The 16,209-nt window shown below is 44.9% G+C and overlaps 1 protein-coding gene across 15 annotated transcripts in view; it reads left to right on the forward strand.

The window, feature by feature from the left end:
* The window catches only part of LOC146871394 (26S proteasome regulatory subunit 8), a 368,112-nt gene that overhangs the window by 153,703 nt on the left and 198,200 nt on the right, over nucleotides 1–16,209 (forward strand). For 7 of the 15 annotated variants that reach the window (XM_085651032.1, XM_085651030.1, XM_085651027.1 and 4 more), the window contains 2 exons: nucleotides 6,224–6,414; nucleotides 13,319–13,417. In XM_085651032.1, coding sequence (XP_085507158.1) covers nucleotides 6,224–6,414; nucleotides 13,319–13,417 — 290 coding nt within the window. The remainder of the gene's footprint in view (nucleotides 1–6,223; nucleotides 6,415–13,318; nucleotides 13,418–16,209) is intronic. The other 8 variants (XM_085651037.1, XM_085651023.1, XM_085651022.1 and 5 more) reach the window with 2 other exon arrangements.

A 16,209-nucleotide genomic window follows, 5' to 3' on the forward strand; every position in this document is an offset into this window, starting at 1 on the left:
GCGAGAGGTAAAGCACCGGTGTGTTCGCCGTCGATCCTGGGCTCTGGATCTCGGCGTTCTCGACGTTCGACGTCGAGAGAGGGGCCGGCGAGACCTAGGACTAGGTCGCCGTCGAGGATTTCGCAGTCGACGTCGACACACCATCGAAGTCGTACAGAGCCCCACAGACAGCGCAGCTCGCCGTCGAGGCGCAACCGCTCGTCTCCTTCGCCGTCAGCTCTTGGATCGACATCGAGACACCGGCGGCTGCCGTCGAGGCGAAGGAGATCGCCGTCGAGGCACAGATCGCCGTCGAGGTGAAGGAGATCGCCGTCGAGGGGCCACCGTTCGACGTCGAGGGGACGCCGTTTGTGGACGACGGCGAGGAGAAGCCGTACGAGGTCGACGCTCAGCTCGACGTCCAGGACATCGGGTAACACGTCTTCGGTGATTACCATCTCCAGTCGTGGATCTAGGAGAAGACGACGCTCCCCCTCGTTTACTTCAGGACGGGATAGGCCTGCCAAGAAGAGAAGGGTGGACGGGAGTCCGGACAGGGCTAGTCCGGGTTCTACTGCAAGGAGTGATGGGACTCCACAGCCTCTCCATCAGCCGCTGCCTCAGAAGCCTCCTACGCCTCCTCCTCCTCCTCCTAAGCGACCTACGCCGCCTCCGCCACCGCCGGTGCCTCAGCTCCCGCCGTCTCCTCGGCTGCCGGTGATTCCTAAGACCCCACGCAGACTGAGATCACGCTCTCGATCTCGCCGGAGGTCACGGAGCAGACACAGATCGTCCACTTACACCAGGCATGGACGACGGAGATATAGATCTCGTTCCAGAGGCACGAGGTATACGGACTCTTCGGGCAATGGACGGCTTTCCCCCTCGTTGTCGGAAACGCCGCCTACTAGAATATCGCCGGTGGATGATATTGCCACTTTCCAGGAGGTGCTGATGAGGGGGGCGGCAAAATTGGGAATCTCAGTAACAGTACCGGTTCCCACTACCTCTGTGATCTTTGAGACTTTGCACAAGGCTCACCTGTCACGCCCCCTCCTGCCTTTGGTTCCGGGTTTGGAGGAACCAGCCATGGAGGTCGTCTTGACACCAGCCGTGGTGAAGTCTGCTCCCTCACGGTTGCAGAAAAAGTACAGGGCCCCTGATTCGGACCCGGCGTTCCTCAGGGTGGTCCCTCCCCCGGACTCTGTCATTGTGGTTGCGGCTCGGAAACAACACTCCACGACGCCCTCTTCCACGGCTCCTCCGGATAAGGAGAGTCGCAAGATGGACTCCTTGGGGAGGAGAATGTGCTCTACGTCGGCCACGACTATGAAGGCTGCTAGCGCCTCCGCTCTGCTGGGTCGCTATGACCGATCGCTTTGGGACTCCCTGCAACAGTTTGCTGCCTCCCTGCCTAGGGATAAACGGGAGGACTTCCAGGAGGTGTTGAATGAGGGCATGATGGTCTCCAACCAGATCATCAGTAGTGCAGCGGGGGATGTAATGTTGCTGGCGTCCCATGGGTACTGTCATGGTGTACACATGAGGAGACATTCCTGGCTGAGGCTTACCTCTCTAAAGCCCGAGGCGCAGCAAAAGATTGCTAACTTGCCTTTCTCTGGCACGACGTTGTTCGGGTCTCATGCGGATGACGAAATGGCCCGCATGAAGGCCGAAGCAGAAACCCTGAAGGCTGTGGGGTTGGAAAAACCCAAGGAACAGAAGAGGTCATTCCGTTCCTATGGCAGGCGTTATTCTAAACAACGCGGCCAGGGGCGTCAGTCTGGTCAACAACAACACCAGCACCAGCACCAGCAACAACAGCAGTTCCCGAGGCAGTCCTTTCACAAGCGCCAGAGGGGCAGAGGCCAGCATCCATCCTCGTCGGGGAACAAGGGCCCGGCCGGGTCGAAGCCCTGAAAGACGGAGATGACTTACCACATCAACTTTTTGGAACTCAGAGCAGTACACTTGGCCCTGAAGGCGTTCCATCCCTCCTTCAAGACGACCTCCCTGCTAGTTCAGACGGACAATACTACTACCATGTATTACCTCAACAAGCAGGGGGGCTCCCGTTCACGCACGCTGTCTCGGGAGGCACAGACGATCTGGAATTGGCTGGTGGCCAGGAACCTAACGATCACGGCAACCCATCTGCCGGGAGTGCAGAATGCCCAAGCCGATGCACTCAGCAGGCTAGTGCAAGAAAATCACGAGTGGGTGCTAAACGACGACGTGCTAAGAGGCGCCTTCGCAGAGTGGTGCACTCCGGATATCGATCTGTTCGCTACGGCAGAAAACAGCAAATGCCGCGACTTCGCGTCCAGGTACTACCAACCAGGGACACTGGTGAATGCCCTATGGATCAGCTGGTCCAACAGCTTTCTCTACGCCTTTCCACCCATTCCCCTGATTCCTGCGGTGCTGATCAAGCTGTCGCAATCCAGAGCCAGGATGATCCTGATTGCTCCGGAGTGGCCGAGGCAATGGTGGTTCACCGACCTTCTTCACCGGTCTGTTCTGCCGTGTCGGCCGGACCTTCTCACGAAGTTCGGAGGACAGATGGTTCACCCCAATCTCTCGTCCTTGAGTTTGGCAGCATGGCTCCTGAGCTACTACAGTATGGACACTTGAACCTACCTCAGGACTGTATGGAGATCTTGAAAGAGGCGAAGAGACCGTCTACGAGGACTTCTTACGCCTATAAGTGGAAGAGATTCTGCTTATGGTGCAAGGCAAAGGACATTGACCCTACATCCTGTAAAGATGTTATTTTGCCTTATCTGCTGCAGTTAGCTCAATCTGGGCTTAATTTTCAGTCTATTAAAGTTCATCTCGCAGCTTTGACTGCGTATAGAAAGGGCCCTTCCCAAACCTCATTTTTTCAACTCCCTGTGATTAAAGATTTTTTGGAGGGTTTGCGTAAGTTTCCCCCTGTTAGACGACCTTCTCCACCATGGGAATTGAACGTGGTGTTGTCCAGATTAATGAGGGAGCCTTTTGAGCCTATTCATAAGGCTTCTTTGCAGCATTTGTCCTGGAAGGCTGCCTTCCTTGTGGCCATTACATCGGCCAGGAGGGTGAGTGAGATTCAGGCTCTGTGTTGTCAAGAGCCGTATACTGTGTTCCATGCTTCTAAAGTAGTGATGCGTACTCATCCTAAATTTTTGCCTAAAGTGATATCTGATTTTCATGTGTATCAAATGATAACTTTGCCTACATTTTTTCAGCATCCCTCCTCTCCGGCGGAGAGGTCTCTGCATTCACTAGATGTGCGTAGGGTGTTGAAATTCTATCTAGATAAGACAAAAGACATCCGCAGGTCAGATCAACTGTTTGTAAATTACGGTTCAGTAATAACTGGTCTAGCTACCTCAAAACAGTCCATCTCCAGATGGATTGTGTCCTGTATTCAGCTTTGTTATCAGAAAGCTAATAAGACGTTAGGGGGTAAGCCTACAGCGCATTCGACTAGGGGCAAAGCAGCTACTACAGCTTTGCTTAGGAATGTTCCAATTGCTGACATTTGTAAGGCTGCCACCTGGAAGTCGGTCCATACGTTTACAAAGCATTACTGCCTGGATTCTGATGCTAGGGCAGATGCGCAGGTTGGACAGGCTTCGCTGAAGAATTTGTTTGCACAGTAATTTGTTGGTGTTTTGTTTGTTACTCCACCGCTGTTTGTTGGTTGGGATGGGCTTGCCATTCTATTCATAGATTATGACTATACACAGAGATCCCCTACTACAGAAGGAGTAGTTTCTTACCTGTAACTCCAGTTCTGTAGTAGGGGTATCTCTGTTATAGTCATAAGCGACCCTCCCTCCTCCCCGGTGGAGTACACTGACAGTATCAGGCCTGTTGTTATACACCTTCAAAAAGAACTGAAAGTAACTTGCTTTGGCTGTGCATCCTGGGATACCGGGGGTCTCTGGAGAGTTCCTTAAAGGCACGGTATCCTTTTAGCAGACACATAGTGACAGCCTATAGGGCTTGTCTGTCCACCCCTTCCTCTCTATTGTTTAAAGGGATTTTGGTGAAGGGAGTGTGATACAATAAAGGAACATGTCAGATGTGAATAAAAATGACATTTAAACTTTATTTTGGCTTTTGTGTTCACTTCAGATGAAGTGCTGGCCAGTGCAGCCATATTGTTTTTAGGCTGTATTATTTTGTCTGTCTCTTAAGTGTCTTTGCAGGTTTGCAAATGCAGGACAGCTTAAGAGATATTTTGATTGCTCCAGGGTCCCCGCACATGGGCGGGACTATTCATAGATTATGACTATAACAGAGATACCCCTACTACAGAACTGGAGTTACAGGTAAGAAACTACTTCTTATTGTTTTTGATGAAATTGAAATCTCCGCTGTAAGGCACCCGTTTTCCTTGCTTACTGGTGTTTAGAACATGATATATTTTCCTCATTTCCTTCCGTTTTCGTCTTTTTTCTCGCTTCCTTTAGATAGCAAATGATCAGTGACACATCCAATAGGTTTGTCTTGTTTAAGCTGTTTGTGTTCTTTGTTTTAAAGTGTGTGAGTGTTGCATAATTCTCATACGCATTTTGTAACCGTTATGCTTAAACCTGGTTTGCTCTGCCCCTTAATTTCAATGTATGTATTGAAGGCTTGTAGTTTTTAGTCTCATTTCTCGGTCTGTGTAGATAATAAATATATATATATATATATATATATATATATATATATATAACCTACTGGCGGTCGCCAGTAGGTAGTTATAGTTAGGACCCCTTTTCCATAGGAAAACCTCCACATTCTATTTTGAATAACTTTGGCGCCGGTCGATGAATCCTCGCGAATTTCTCAAAATAGGTGGGGCGTTACGCTCCGCTCCTACCCTGAAAGTCTCGGGGGGATTCGTCAAGCGGGGGCTGAGATAAAAGGGGGGTCCCAAAACGCGTTTTTCCCATGCATTTTTCCATAGGACCTTTAGAACGAGCTACAGCCCGAACGGCTGAACAGAATTACTAGAAATTTGGCAGAGAGGTAGTCCCTAGGTCAAGGAAGTGCCTTTTGTAGGTTTGGTGTAAATCTGTTAAGTAGATTCTGAGAAAATAGCCTTTAAATCAATATATATATCTGAGCCCGCTTACGGTACGCTTACGGTACGCTTACCGTAAGCGTACGGTGGCGTGCGCGAGCGCGATTCTGATTGGCTCTTAGGTCTTAGTAAACATTCGAATCGGCCAAAACCAGGAAGCGGCGTCCGCCATTTTGTCTCTCGCATTGAGAGTTATTTCTCAAACTTGATGCCCAAAAACATGTTACGGGGCATTTTTGACAACTCCCTCCCACACAGTCATGTTGAGGGAGTCCCCAAACATCCCCCAAGAGCAAAAACGGTTTTATTTTTTTTTCGGCAATTTCGCCGAGTACGCTTACCGTACGCTTACCGTAAGCGTACGGTAAAAAAAAAAAAATAAAAAAAACACTATCCACACTGCCGGAGGCCACCAAATGTACAGGGCTTATTAATAGGTAAAAAAAACTAAATTTTGGCAACATGAAATTATAAAATCGAAATAAAAAAAACACTATCCACATTGACCCCACCCCCTGTGCTTTTGGTGGCCGAAGGCCACCAAATGTACAGGGCTTATTAAAGTTGATAAAAACCGTGCACGGAACGAACTGCGTTAAGTGGGCGCGCACGCCTCGAATGGCGTAAAGTAACTTAGCATTTAAAAAACCGTACAAATTCACTGAAAAAACCATAGGTTTCACACACGTTATAGTTAGGAATTAGCATTTAAAAAACCTTGCAAATTCACTGAAAAAACCATAGGTTTCACACATGTTATAGTTAGCGGAAATTTTACTGATAAAAAACCAGTGAAATTGCCCCGTTATAGTTAGTGCTGGCAACTATAACTCACGCGACGGCAATCTTCTGCTGATGACATATGTGTCTTTATGAAAAAAAAATATTTGTAATATATGTATAGCTAAAAATGTATGGAAGAAGACATGGGCAAATAAGTGTCTAAATACAGTATTAGCATCAGCAGAGGATTGCGGTCGCGTGAGTTATAGTTGCCAGCACTAACTATAACGGGGCAATTTCACTGGTTTTTTATCAGTAAAATTTCCGCTAACTATAACGTGTGAAACCTATGGTTTTTTCAGTGAATATATATATATATATATATATATATATATATATATATATATATATATATATATATATATATTTATTTTTTTAACAATGTGTTCTTATTCCTAGGGGCACGTATGGTTCGTGAACTGTTTGTGATGGCCAGAGAGCATGCTCCTTCGATTATTTTCATGGATGAAATTGACTCCATAGGCTCTTCTCGACTGGAAGGCGGATCTGGTGGGGACAGTGAAGTACAAAGGACAATGCTTGAGCTGCTTAACCAGCTAGATGGATTTGAAGCTACTAAAAATATCAAGGTGTGTTGTATTATGGATGAATGTTAATGTCACAGTATTTTTATGACTTGTGCAGTGGGTTCTTGGTTGCATTGGAGTACTATCAAACTAGGAGCAGATAGATGTGTATTACAGTCTCCAGTTTGTGTTAGGAGCTAGTGTCCCATCAGTCTCTGATAAGAGGTACCTTCATGCTTTAATTTAACTCTTAAAGACCTTCCAGTGAATAAAAGTCACCCAATGAAGTTCATACGTGCAAGATTTTCTATTGTAATTAGGACAATCACGGAAGACTGACGCGTTCTAGAAGAGTGAATCACTCCATTTGTACATGAGTTAAGAAGCTATTCATCCAAATCCATGGATAGTTTAGTTTGGGGAGGAGGTGGGAAACTGAAGATTCTTAACCTGAAGAATAGAATTAAAGTTGGATTGAGAAGTCACTATTTTTACTCAACAGCGGTGCTGTGAACAAATGGTTAATCCTACTTCCACGTAGTTCCCCTGAAGATTTAACATTTACAGAATCATAAAGGTATGTGGTCAGTTTGTAATGAGGTGACCTTTTTGATAAATCAAAGAAAGAGAAGTTGTTGTTTGTCATCTCAATTCAAACTGACCAACTATGACTTAATCTTTCGGTGATGTAACAAAATTCTAATTAACTGATGTAGAGGGTAAATGACTATTTGGAGATGAAGTACAGTAATACGATTAATAAGATTCTAGTATTTTATATTATAATATATTTTTGACATTCATCTATTACCCTAATGGTCCTAACAGCAGTTAAATCTAGAATCCTGTCACAATTTGCACACCCAAATTTGCTTTCATTATGTATTAAACTTAAATATCAGTGTACATTAAGCTGCTTTGTGTGAAAAGGTACAACCTATTGCCTTCCAAATTAGATTAGATAATTTGAATCAGCTGCGGCTAACGAAGTGCACATGATTGATCATCAGGAAGTTATACTACCTATATATAACATTTGAAACTTTTATCATCTTGGTCTTAAGCATTCAGGCTTGTGGTAACTCATCATACCTAGGTCAAATAAAATTGTGATTTCAGAGAAAGAATTGCTGTTGTTTATCAGAAGGGTTATAAAGTTATTTCTAAACAATTCAGAGTCCATCATTCCACAATGAGAGATCATTTTCAAATTTGGAAATTTTAACATGGTTGCCATAATCAAGATTTGGGCCCGGGGTTGCATCCTGGAGAATTTACCACAAGATCAGACCATATGAGAGATCCTGAAGAGTGCAAAAATTCTGCCAATTCTGTCAACGATAGTTCATAATTCTGTTAGGAAAATACTCTATGTATGTCTGAAAGGGTAGCCAAGAGGAAACCCTTTCTCTCCAAAAAGGACTCTGCTGCACCACTCAGGTTTGGAAAATGGCACCTAACTTAATTCAAAGATTACTGAAACGAACTTTGCATATCCCCTCAAGAACCTCATACCAGCCATCAATAGGTTATGGAGGAGGGCTGAAGATTTGGACTTGTTAACAGCCACAAGACCTGGACACCTCCCAAACCATTGAGTCCACCATGAGGTTCTCTCTACACAAGTGCCTTCTAGGGGTAAATGCAAGGACATCTGCTCACTAGCTAAAGCTTAGATGAAAGTGGGTAATTTAGCAGGACTGTGATCCAAAATGCACCAAGAAATCTGTCACTGAAAAATGGGATTTTGGAACAGTCAAGTAAAAGTCTGTAGGGGGACCTTAGGAGAGCTGTGCATAAACTGATGCTTCAAACATGACCAGGTTTAACCAGTGTTATAAGGAGTACTGAGCCAGGCTTCCTTCTATGAAGTGTTGTGAGAAAGTGGCTCTGTATATACTGTTCCCTAATAGGTACAGGGTGTACAGAGTCCACAGTCCCCCAGAGGCTGATAGAGGTTAAAGTTAGGTATGACCTTACTCTCAAAAGTGGTAGCTTGGTCGAGCAGTAAGGCAGTACCAGAGGACAGTGTAAAGCATTTATTGTACACACTCAGTCAGCAAATGGTTTCACACACTCAATAACTGAACTCTAGGCCAATGGTTTATATATATAAAATATATGCCTGTTTTATTTTTAGAACCACAAAGGGGATAAAAATATACTTTCTCAGAATGAGAGGTTGAATATAAATACTTTTGTCTTGAGCAATAAATTTTTGTAAACAGTCACAGTTGGTTGCAATAAAACAATCCTATTTCTTAAACATAACAATGCATTGAGCTCAATGGTAAATTCAGGTTATTTGTCATAAATTACTTTTCAGATTACTTTTGGAATTCCAGGTCTGGCTCCTAGATCCAGCCCTGGGTCAGTATTCAGAATCAAGTGATGAAAGTCGACTTAATAACTGTAATGATTTTTAAATAATATTTAGCTATTTCAAAAGTTAGCACTTAGAAAATATTTCAAGGAAAACATTCAGTGGATCTCTATGGCAAGAAATTCAAATTTCAGGTAGAGTACTTTATCGTTACTTTAGTAATCCAGGACTGGGTACCTAGACCCAGGACTGGGGTCCTTATCAAAAACAGGTAAGTAATTTCGTTTGCAGAAATGGTACGATTTTAAAAGAATATTTCAAATTTGCAAAAATAGACACTTAGAAGAAATTTCACAGAAAAGCAGACAATGGTTTCCTATGGGAGAAAAATGAGTTAGAGGTAAGTATAGTTGTGGACACTTTTCAGAGTCAGGGCTGGGCACCAAGATCCAGCACTGGGAGCTCACCTAGGAGCAGGTGAGTAAATTCGTTTTTGTCACTTGGCTGATTTTTGGTGAATATTTGCAGTTTTGAAAAGTTCACACTTAGAAGATTTTTGAAGAAAAAGCCAGTCAATGTTACCCTATGAGGAAAATGAAGTTAGCGGTTTAAGGGTAAGTACTCGACTGGCAGAGCTGAAATTCCGGGCATAGACTCAGGAGTCCCCCAGTGTCAGGTAGGTACAGTTGGTTCACCCTCAGCGGTTTCAGGACGGCCGGGTGCAGAGAGAGTTAGGCCCAATGTTATCCTATGAGGGATAGGGGGGCCTTGGTTGGTGGCTGCTGTCTGGCAAGCCACGCGGCTGTGGGAGCTGGGCTCCTGGTCACTTACTCAGGGCAAGTGGGGACGTAGGTTAGTGTAGAGAGTGCACTGCCAGGGCCACTCGGGCGGCTGGGTGCAGGGTGCTTTTGAGCCCTCGGGCGCTCAATGGAAATCAATGGGAATGTTCCGGTTTGGAAAAAGGCTGCAAGCTCGGGGACGAGGATGCTTCAGGTGCCACCACCACTTCGAGAGGTAAGTTGGGTAGTTGTAGGTTAGGTGGGTACCCCGGGATTGGGCACAGGGGGCCGCAGGGCGCCGGGTGCAGGGGTGCCTTTTGATGTCGGAAATCTTAGCCTCTGGTTGATCGCGGTTGGGGTGGCACTCTGTTCTGAGGCTGCAGGCTTCTTCCGGAATGTCGAGGGGGGTCCTTGGGTGCCGGACTCGGGGTCACAGTCGCCGTGGGGTCGTCTTCAGGGTCTTTGTCCACTCCGGCACTGGCCAGGCTTGGCTGGTGCAGAGTGTGTTGGGTCCGCGGTTCCGGGCTGCTGCCAGGGGTTAAAAATAGGTTTCTTGAGTAGAGCCTCTACTCATGGGAGTCCCAGGGGCTTAGAGCCAAAATGTAGCCAGGTCCTCCGGGGTTGGTGAGGTTGCTGGCCACGAGAGATGCCGCGCTGGTGCAGGTTCGAGAGTCGACAGGCCGGTAGGGCTGGGGCCAAAGCAGTTGGTGTCTTCTTCTCTTTTTAGCAGCTGCAGGGCAGGTCCTTGTTCTTCTTGCTCTTCTTGTAGTTTTTTATCTGGAATCTGAGGAAGGAAGGTTCAGGGTGCCCCTAAATACTAGATTTAGGGGCGTTACAGGTAGGTGAAGGCCAGGGACCAATGGGTCCTTGTCCTGGGGTGGGTACACCCCCTATCCTGCCTCTCTCCTGTGGGAGGGGGGCAGTAGCCTAATCCTGATAGGGTAGGGCCTCCCATCTTCAAGATGGCAAGAGCCCGGAGATGTGCTTCACCTCGCCTCCCCCACCTGAGGGGTGGGGTGGGCAGGCTGGCACATCCCCTGTATGGGGTTTCCGGCCAAGCTTCCCGCCAGAGTGGGGGGTTGCAGTGGCCTGGGGAAACTCCAAATGGCGGCATGCCTTTGAAGCTTCCCTTTGCTCGTCCTGGGGGAGGAGATTTCTCACCTCACCCAGGATGTGCATTGTTGCAGGCCCGGGAGAGCAGGAGCTCTCCCACCCAGGGGTCCAGCAACGTGTCTGCTGTGTGGCAGCCTGGGCAGCCTCAGAGCAGACGTGGATTGTAAGTTAGCTGTAAGGGGGCATCTCTAAGATGCCCTCTGGGGTGCTTAGTACATTAAATCCCATACTGGCATCAGTGTGGGTTCAATGTGCTGAGAAGTTTGATACCAAACTTCCCAGGCTTCAGTGTTGCCATTATGGTGCTGTAGAGCTCGTGTTTGACGAGCTCTCAGCACCATGTACTCTTAAATGACAGCACTGCACTTACAGCGCCCAGGAATGGACCCGGGTACTGTAGGGGCACAGGGCTCCTGCGCCCACACCATAGGCGTAATGCACCCAGCTAGAGGGGTGGCTGACATATGCCTTGGCAGTGTAGGTGATGGGCATGGTACACAGTGATGTGTGCCATGTCGACTCTTTGTTTTGTCCTGCACCCAGACACTCAGCCTGCAAGGGCAGTGTGTGTGTGTAAGGGTACAGGGCCTCTGAGGGTGGCACAATGAGTGCTGCAGCCCTTAGAGGCCTTCCCTGGCCACAAGACCCTGGGTACCTAGGGTACCATTTACTAGGGGCTGACATGTGGCTAGGGTTTGCCAATTTGGAGTTTGTGTGGTTTAAGGAAGGAACATAGGCCCTGGGCACCTGATTGGCAGGAACCCAGGGTACACTCAATTAAAGTACATTCAGCAATTTAGCAAAAAGTGGGGGCATACCATGCAAGAAAGATGGCACTTTCTCACAAGTGTGAGACTGAAACATTTACAAGAAATGTTGTTTCTGATAAAGGGGGTACCACCCTTTACTGAATCATGGAGTGCACTGTTTCACTCGACTACTGAATGTTGGTAGAACTTTTTTCTTTCCTAATAATGACAAAATTGCATTTGTGTTTTGTTACTTGTCACACGTCACATTGATTTGTCTGCTTTTAAGATTTGGTGAGGACCGGAGGAAGGCCAGGTATGTTTTAATATGTAACTCTGTAGAGCTTTAAGAGGGTGTGCATTTTGATATCGCATACAAATGAGAAACAAGGGGCATTTCTCTTGCAGATTATTTTGAGAATGGTATGATAGGCCATGTTTAATTAATTCAACCTTCAGTCATTTCCTGAAACCAATGTAGACGTACTTTCAAGGGCAGTGGCTGGGGGATGTGCATATTGCACACTTTCAGATTTGGCCTCTAGACCACTTTAGTTGTCGTGCTAGCTTCATGTTTTCCAAAAACATATTTGAAACAAACATACAGGCCTTTTGGGCAGCCTTCTTCATCCAAGTATCATTCACATTTTGCTTTGGCCAACCACATCGTACAGTATGAGACGGCACACTTCATCCACTATTTGTCTTGCACTAGTCACATATGCACAGCCTCCTGCAAATGACTGGTGTGCCTGAGCTTCTGGGGCAGTTCTTCATATTTTTTTATACTATTGGCAATGTTTTGTGTATTACATGTTAGCAAAATAATTAACATGGCATGCTTTCCAGCTCCAGACCTATTGTCTTTGCCAATGCTTGCTGTTTTAATTATTCCTTCCATACATTTATTTACTGTAAATGGTAAACTTGAAACATCTACTGGTTACATGTGTTCCAAAAGAATATGCTTTATAACCATCATCCCTCCTCAAGGTCCCTCTTTGTTCACATTTTTACAGTCCATGTGTAGTCTAGTCTATACATTAACTAAAAATTATGCAAAATTTTATCCAGCTTGACTGTTCAAGAAACCGATGAATTGGTGTTCAATTGAAACGTTATTTATGAATGTAGCTTGTCTCTTCTAATTAAGCCACATTGATTTGTTTAGTACTGGATTGACATTTAGCTTGTTAAATTTCAGTTCTTTATCTGACTTGTTGTGTTACATCGGGTGAGCCATTATGTTTGTCCTGTCATATACATTTAGATGGTACGTAAATATTGACTGCATTTTGAGGCAGTTTGCAAATACGTTTATCTTTGACTCTGCTCTCTCGATTCAGCATCATGTGAAAGTAAAAAAAAGGTCAAGCTGAAGGTGGTGCAACAGTGGAGTAATCTTTAAGTTCTGGGAGTGTAAGAGACAAATCGAGATGACGTATTGCAGGTCTTTGTTTTGAACATAAAAGTAAATATCAGATTTGTTAGAATTTGGTGCAACTTGAAATGTTCCCAACATTTACATGAAGTGTTTTTTAAAATAATTGTTCACAGAAATATACTAGTAATATATAAAGAAAGGTTAATCTAGCAAAGTTACATTATTGATAAAGTAGTGTTGCCATTTATCTTTTCTTTGCCCCCACCCCCTAATGTTTCTTTTACTCTCGAAATGTTTGTCTGTACCATAGAGAGGGCACAAGTGAAACTAATTGAGCCATGGCCATATACCACTTTTGTCTGTTACGGTGTAGTGTCAGAATCATTATGATTATATTTCTAAGAGAAACATGCTTACCATGCTCCAGTTCTAACTTACCGTTATCAGTTTAAAGAAAGATAAAAATACTTAACTATTGGAAAGACCATTAGGCATGCATTAAAGGTCGGTTTTGATAAATTGTCAGTATTAGCTTACTAGAGAAATGCAGTAAGATACATTCTACATTCACATTATATTGTTGCTAGAATTCCATGTTAATCTGTTTTTTGGCTTGCAGGTGATCATGGCCACTAACAGAATTGATATTTTGGATTCAGCGTTGCTGCGGCCAGGGCGAATTGATCGAAAGATTGAGTTCCCACCTCCAAATGAAGAGGTACCTTTTTATTTATTAATGTTTATTGCAGATTATTTTGGTTAATGTGAGCAGATGCTGCCTTAGTTTCTCTTGATGTCTTTTTAAGCATCAGCAACTGAACTTTGATCCTTATGTAACAACACATTTCCACAAAGAATGAGTAAAACCGTTTGATACATCAGGCCTGTTATGTGGCATTCTAGTTAAGTAGGGTCTGCTCCAAGGTTGAGGGGTTATCCCTGGTACCATATTAGAGTGGCATGGTACCCTGTTATCAAACTGTCATGCTTTTCCAGTACCCAGTCTTCTCAGAAGAGCACTTGCGCGTCGGCTACTGGATTTTATCTGACCGACTTGTCTTTATAAGAAATAAAGTCCAATAATGAACGTTTTGAAAAAAGAAACAACATTGAATTGGAAGTTCTGCGATGTGCATGTAAAGAATGTACTCTATTTGAACTCTATACATTATATTGTTGAGTGCGGAACCATTTTGTGTTTTATGTTTATTTGGAGTAGAGAGGGGTGTACTCCTTGGTTTCCTGCACCATTATTCTCTTCCCATACACTGGATTGACAGGTGCAGACTGTTACTGTCTCAACCCTCTGGTCGCTATTATATACCTTTGGTACCATATTATAATTATTATGTGGGCTTAAGGCTAAACTAAAATGTCCACTATCATTCTACATACTCTTGTGGGAGGAGAGTGTGTCAGGCTTGCTTTAAATTACATTGTGCAGAATTTGAGATCTTTCACCCCAGTATTTTTTAATGGGCTTGAACCCACCCTATGATGGCTGCCATAATGTCGTTGAACTCTTATTGGAGGAGACAACGAGCACCAGGCTCAAACAGTGCCAGATGGTAGGATGGTTTAAGCCGCCAGCCAAGCACCACTCTACTTCATGCTGTACAGAAGCATGCAGAGGCACTTGATCCTCATGCTGTGCGGACCCTGAATGAGCTGCAGCTAGACCTCCTTGTTAGATGTGATGAAAGAACTCCTACCCTTCGATATGAGGTGTCAGAGCAGTGTTGTACCATGTAGTGGCTGCTAACATGTTAATACTGAGGAACAATATAATCAGATTTTATAGGTATCGGTCTCCTCCCCAGTCTCATTTTGCATTAAAATTCTCTGACAGTCCCTTGATCATACTAAAATACATTGCAGGCTCCCTCTTATGTTTTCCTTCAATGTCCCACAATCAGTTAATTTGTCATTTTCCCTTGCTACGTAAGTAGCAGAACAGCATCAGCCTTATAGAGAAATTATTTGTAAAAATATTTCCAATGCATTGCATTGTCCTCTGGCACTCCATGTACTGCTTAGGGTTTATACCACTACTTTGGTGAGTTGATACAGTTGGTACAGAATGACTTGAATAATCTATTCAGTGTGTAAAGGGGATGGGCCATTGTTTTTTCAGATGCCTGCATTATTCTTCTAGAAGCTTCATTAAGTTTAGACCTGAGATCAGAGTTACTCTGCCTCTTATTGCCTCACATACACATCAAACATTGTAGATGCTCTTTTTCTCTGACTGTGAAAATACAGACTATAATGGGGGGAGAAGAAGGGTTGTGGAATTAGGGGGGAAACTCTAGATGGATTATCCTCACTGACTTAATCTGGTATGAGTGTCATGGAACTTTCCAGTCTGCATCATAAACTTCCATTTCGACTGCCTCCTGAAACTTTCTTCTTCCAAATGCCTGGTTGGTAAAAACCTGGCTACTGAAGGCAAAGGTGTGCTTGGAGGCACTACTTCACCAGCCACTCATCACATATTGGTTTGAATAGTGGAATTGCGTTGGCATGTCTCCCACAGAAAGATACACTCTGTCAAATTCATGTGTATGGTTGACTTCCTCATCTCCCTTGTTTCTCCAGGATTTAGGGTGTCTTTCATAGATTCCCATGCCTGAATCATTCCCCGTCGTCGGAGTGGGAGTCCCACGGTACATAAAAAAGCAATAATTATGCATAAAGTAACCAAAAAACCTTGGTAGCATAAAACAGGAAGTAAAGTAGCCCTAAGCTACAAGAAAAACCTTCCACACTTATGACTATCTAAGTCATTATGTACAGTCCAAACTGCAGCCAATCAGGCGACAGCACCCACCAGAATGTTCTCCTCAGAGGCTTAGGCTCGCAGATTTTCTACCGCACGTCGTGTGAAGGGAGTCTCCCTGAGCTCTGCTCAGTACTTCACAATTTTTTCTGGTTTCTTGCTCTTTTGGCCGGTGTGCCTCTTCCTCAGATCTGTAGAGCGGCAACCTGGTCCAACAGACACACTTTTACCAAGCACTACTGTTTGGAAGCCTCAAGCGATGCAGATGCATCAGTGGGACAAGCTGTTCTCCGCAATCTTTTCAAATAAGGTGAGCCTCTGTTCTCCCTCCTCCACTATGCTCTTTTCTATAACACGCTTATTCCATACTGTTTCTATATCTTGAAATAGTTCTGCATATGTTGAACACAGATGTATTTATATATGATTATACATTTTGGTGATGTGTATTTACTATGGTACAAAAGGAGCATCTTGTAGGAGAGTAGGGTCTGCAATCCTATGATCACCCCGATTTTTTTGCTTTTGCTTCATTGGTTTACGACTTTCCCTGGCTGTGGGCCTGCCAATCAGACCCACAGCCTAGCTGTTCTCTCTCGAGATTAACACACATGTACATTAGGTGCATCCACTAATTGGAACTGGGCCGCCTTATCAGTCCCTGTATCAGCATACCACAGGTATCCAGGGCATCGGTGTACCCAGGGCCTACCAGGGGCTGCAGCATGTAT

Source organism: Triturus cristatus, chromosome 1_1, assembly GCF_964204655.1.
Source record: "Triturus cristatus chromosome 1_1, aTriCri1.1, whole genome shotgun sequence".
In the NCBI taxonomy this organism is placed as follows: Eukaryota; Metazoa; Chordata; class Amphibia; order Caudata; family Salamandridae; genus Triturus; species Triturus cristatus.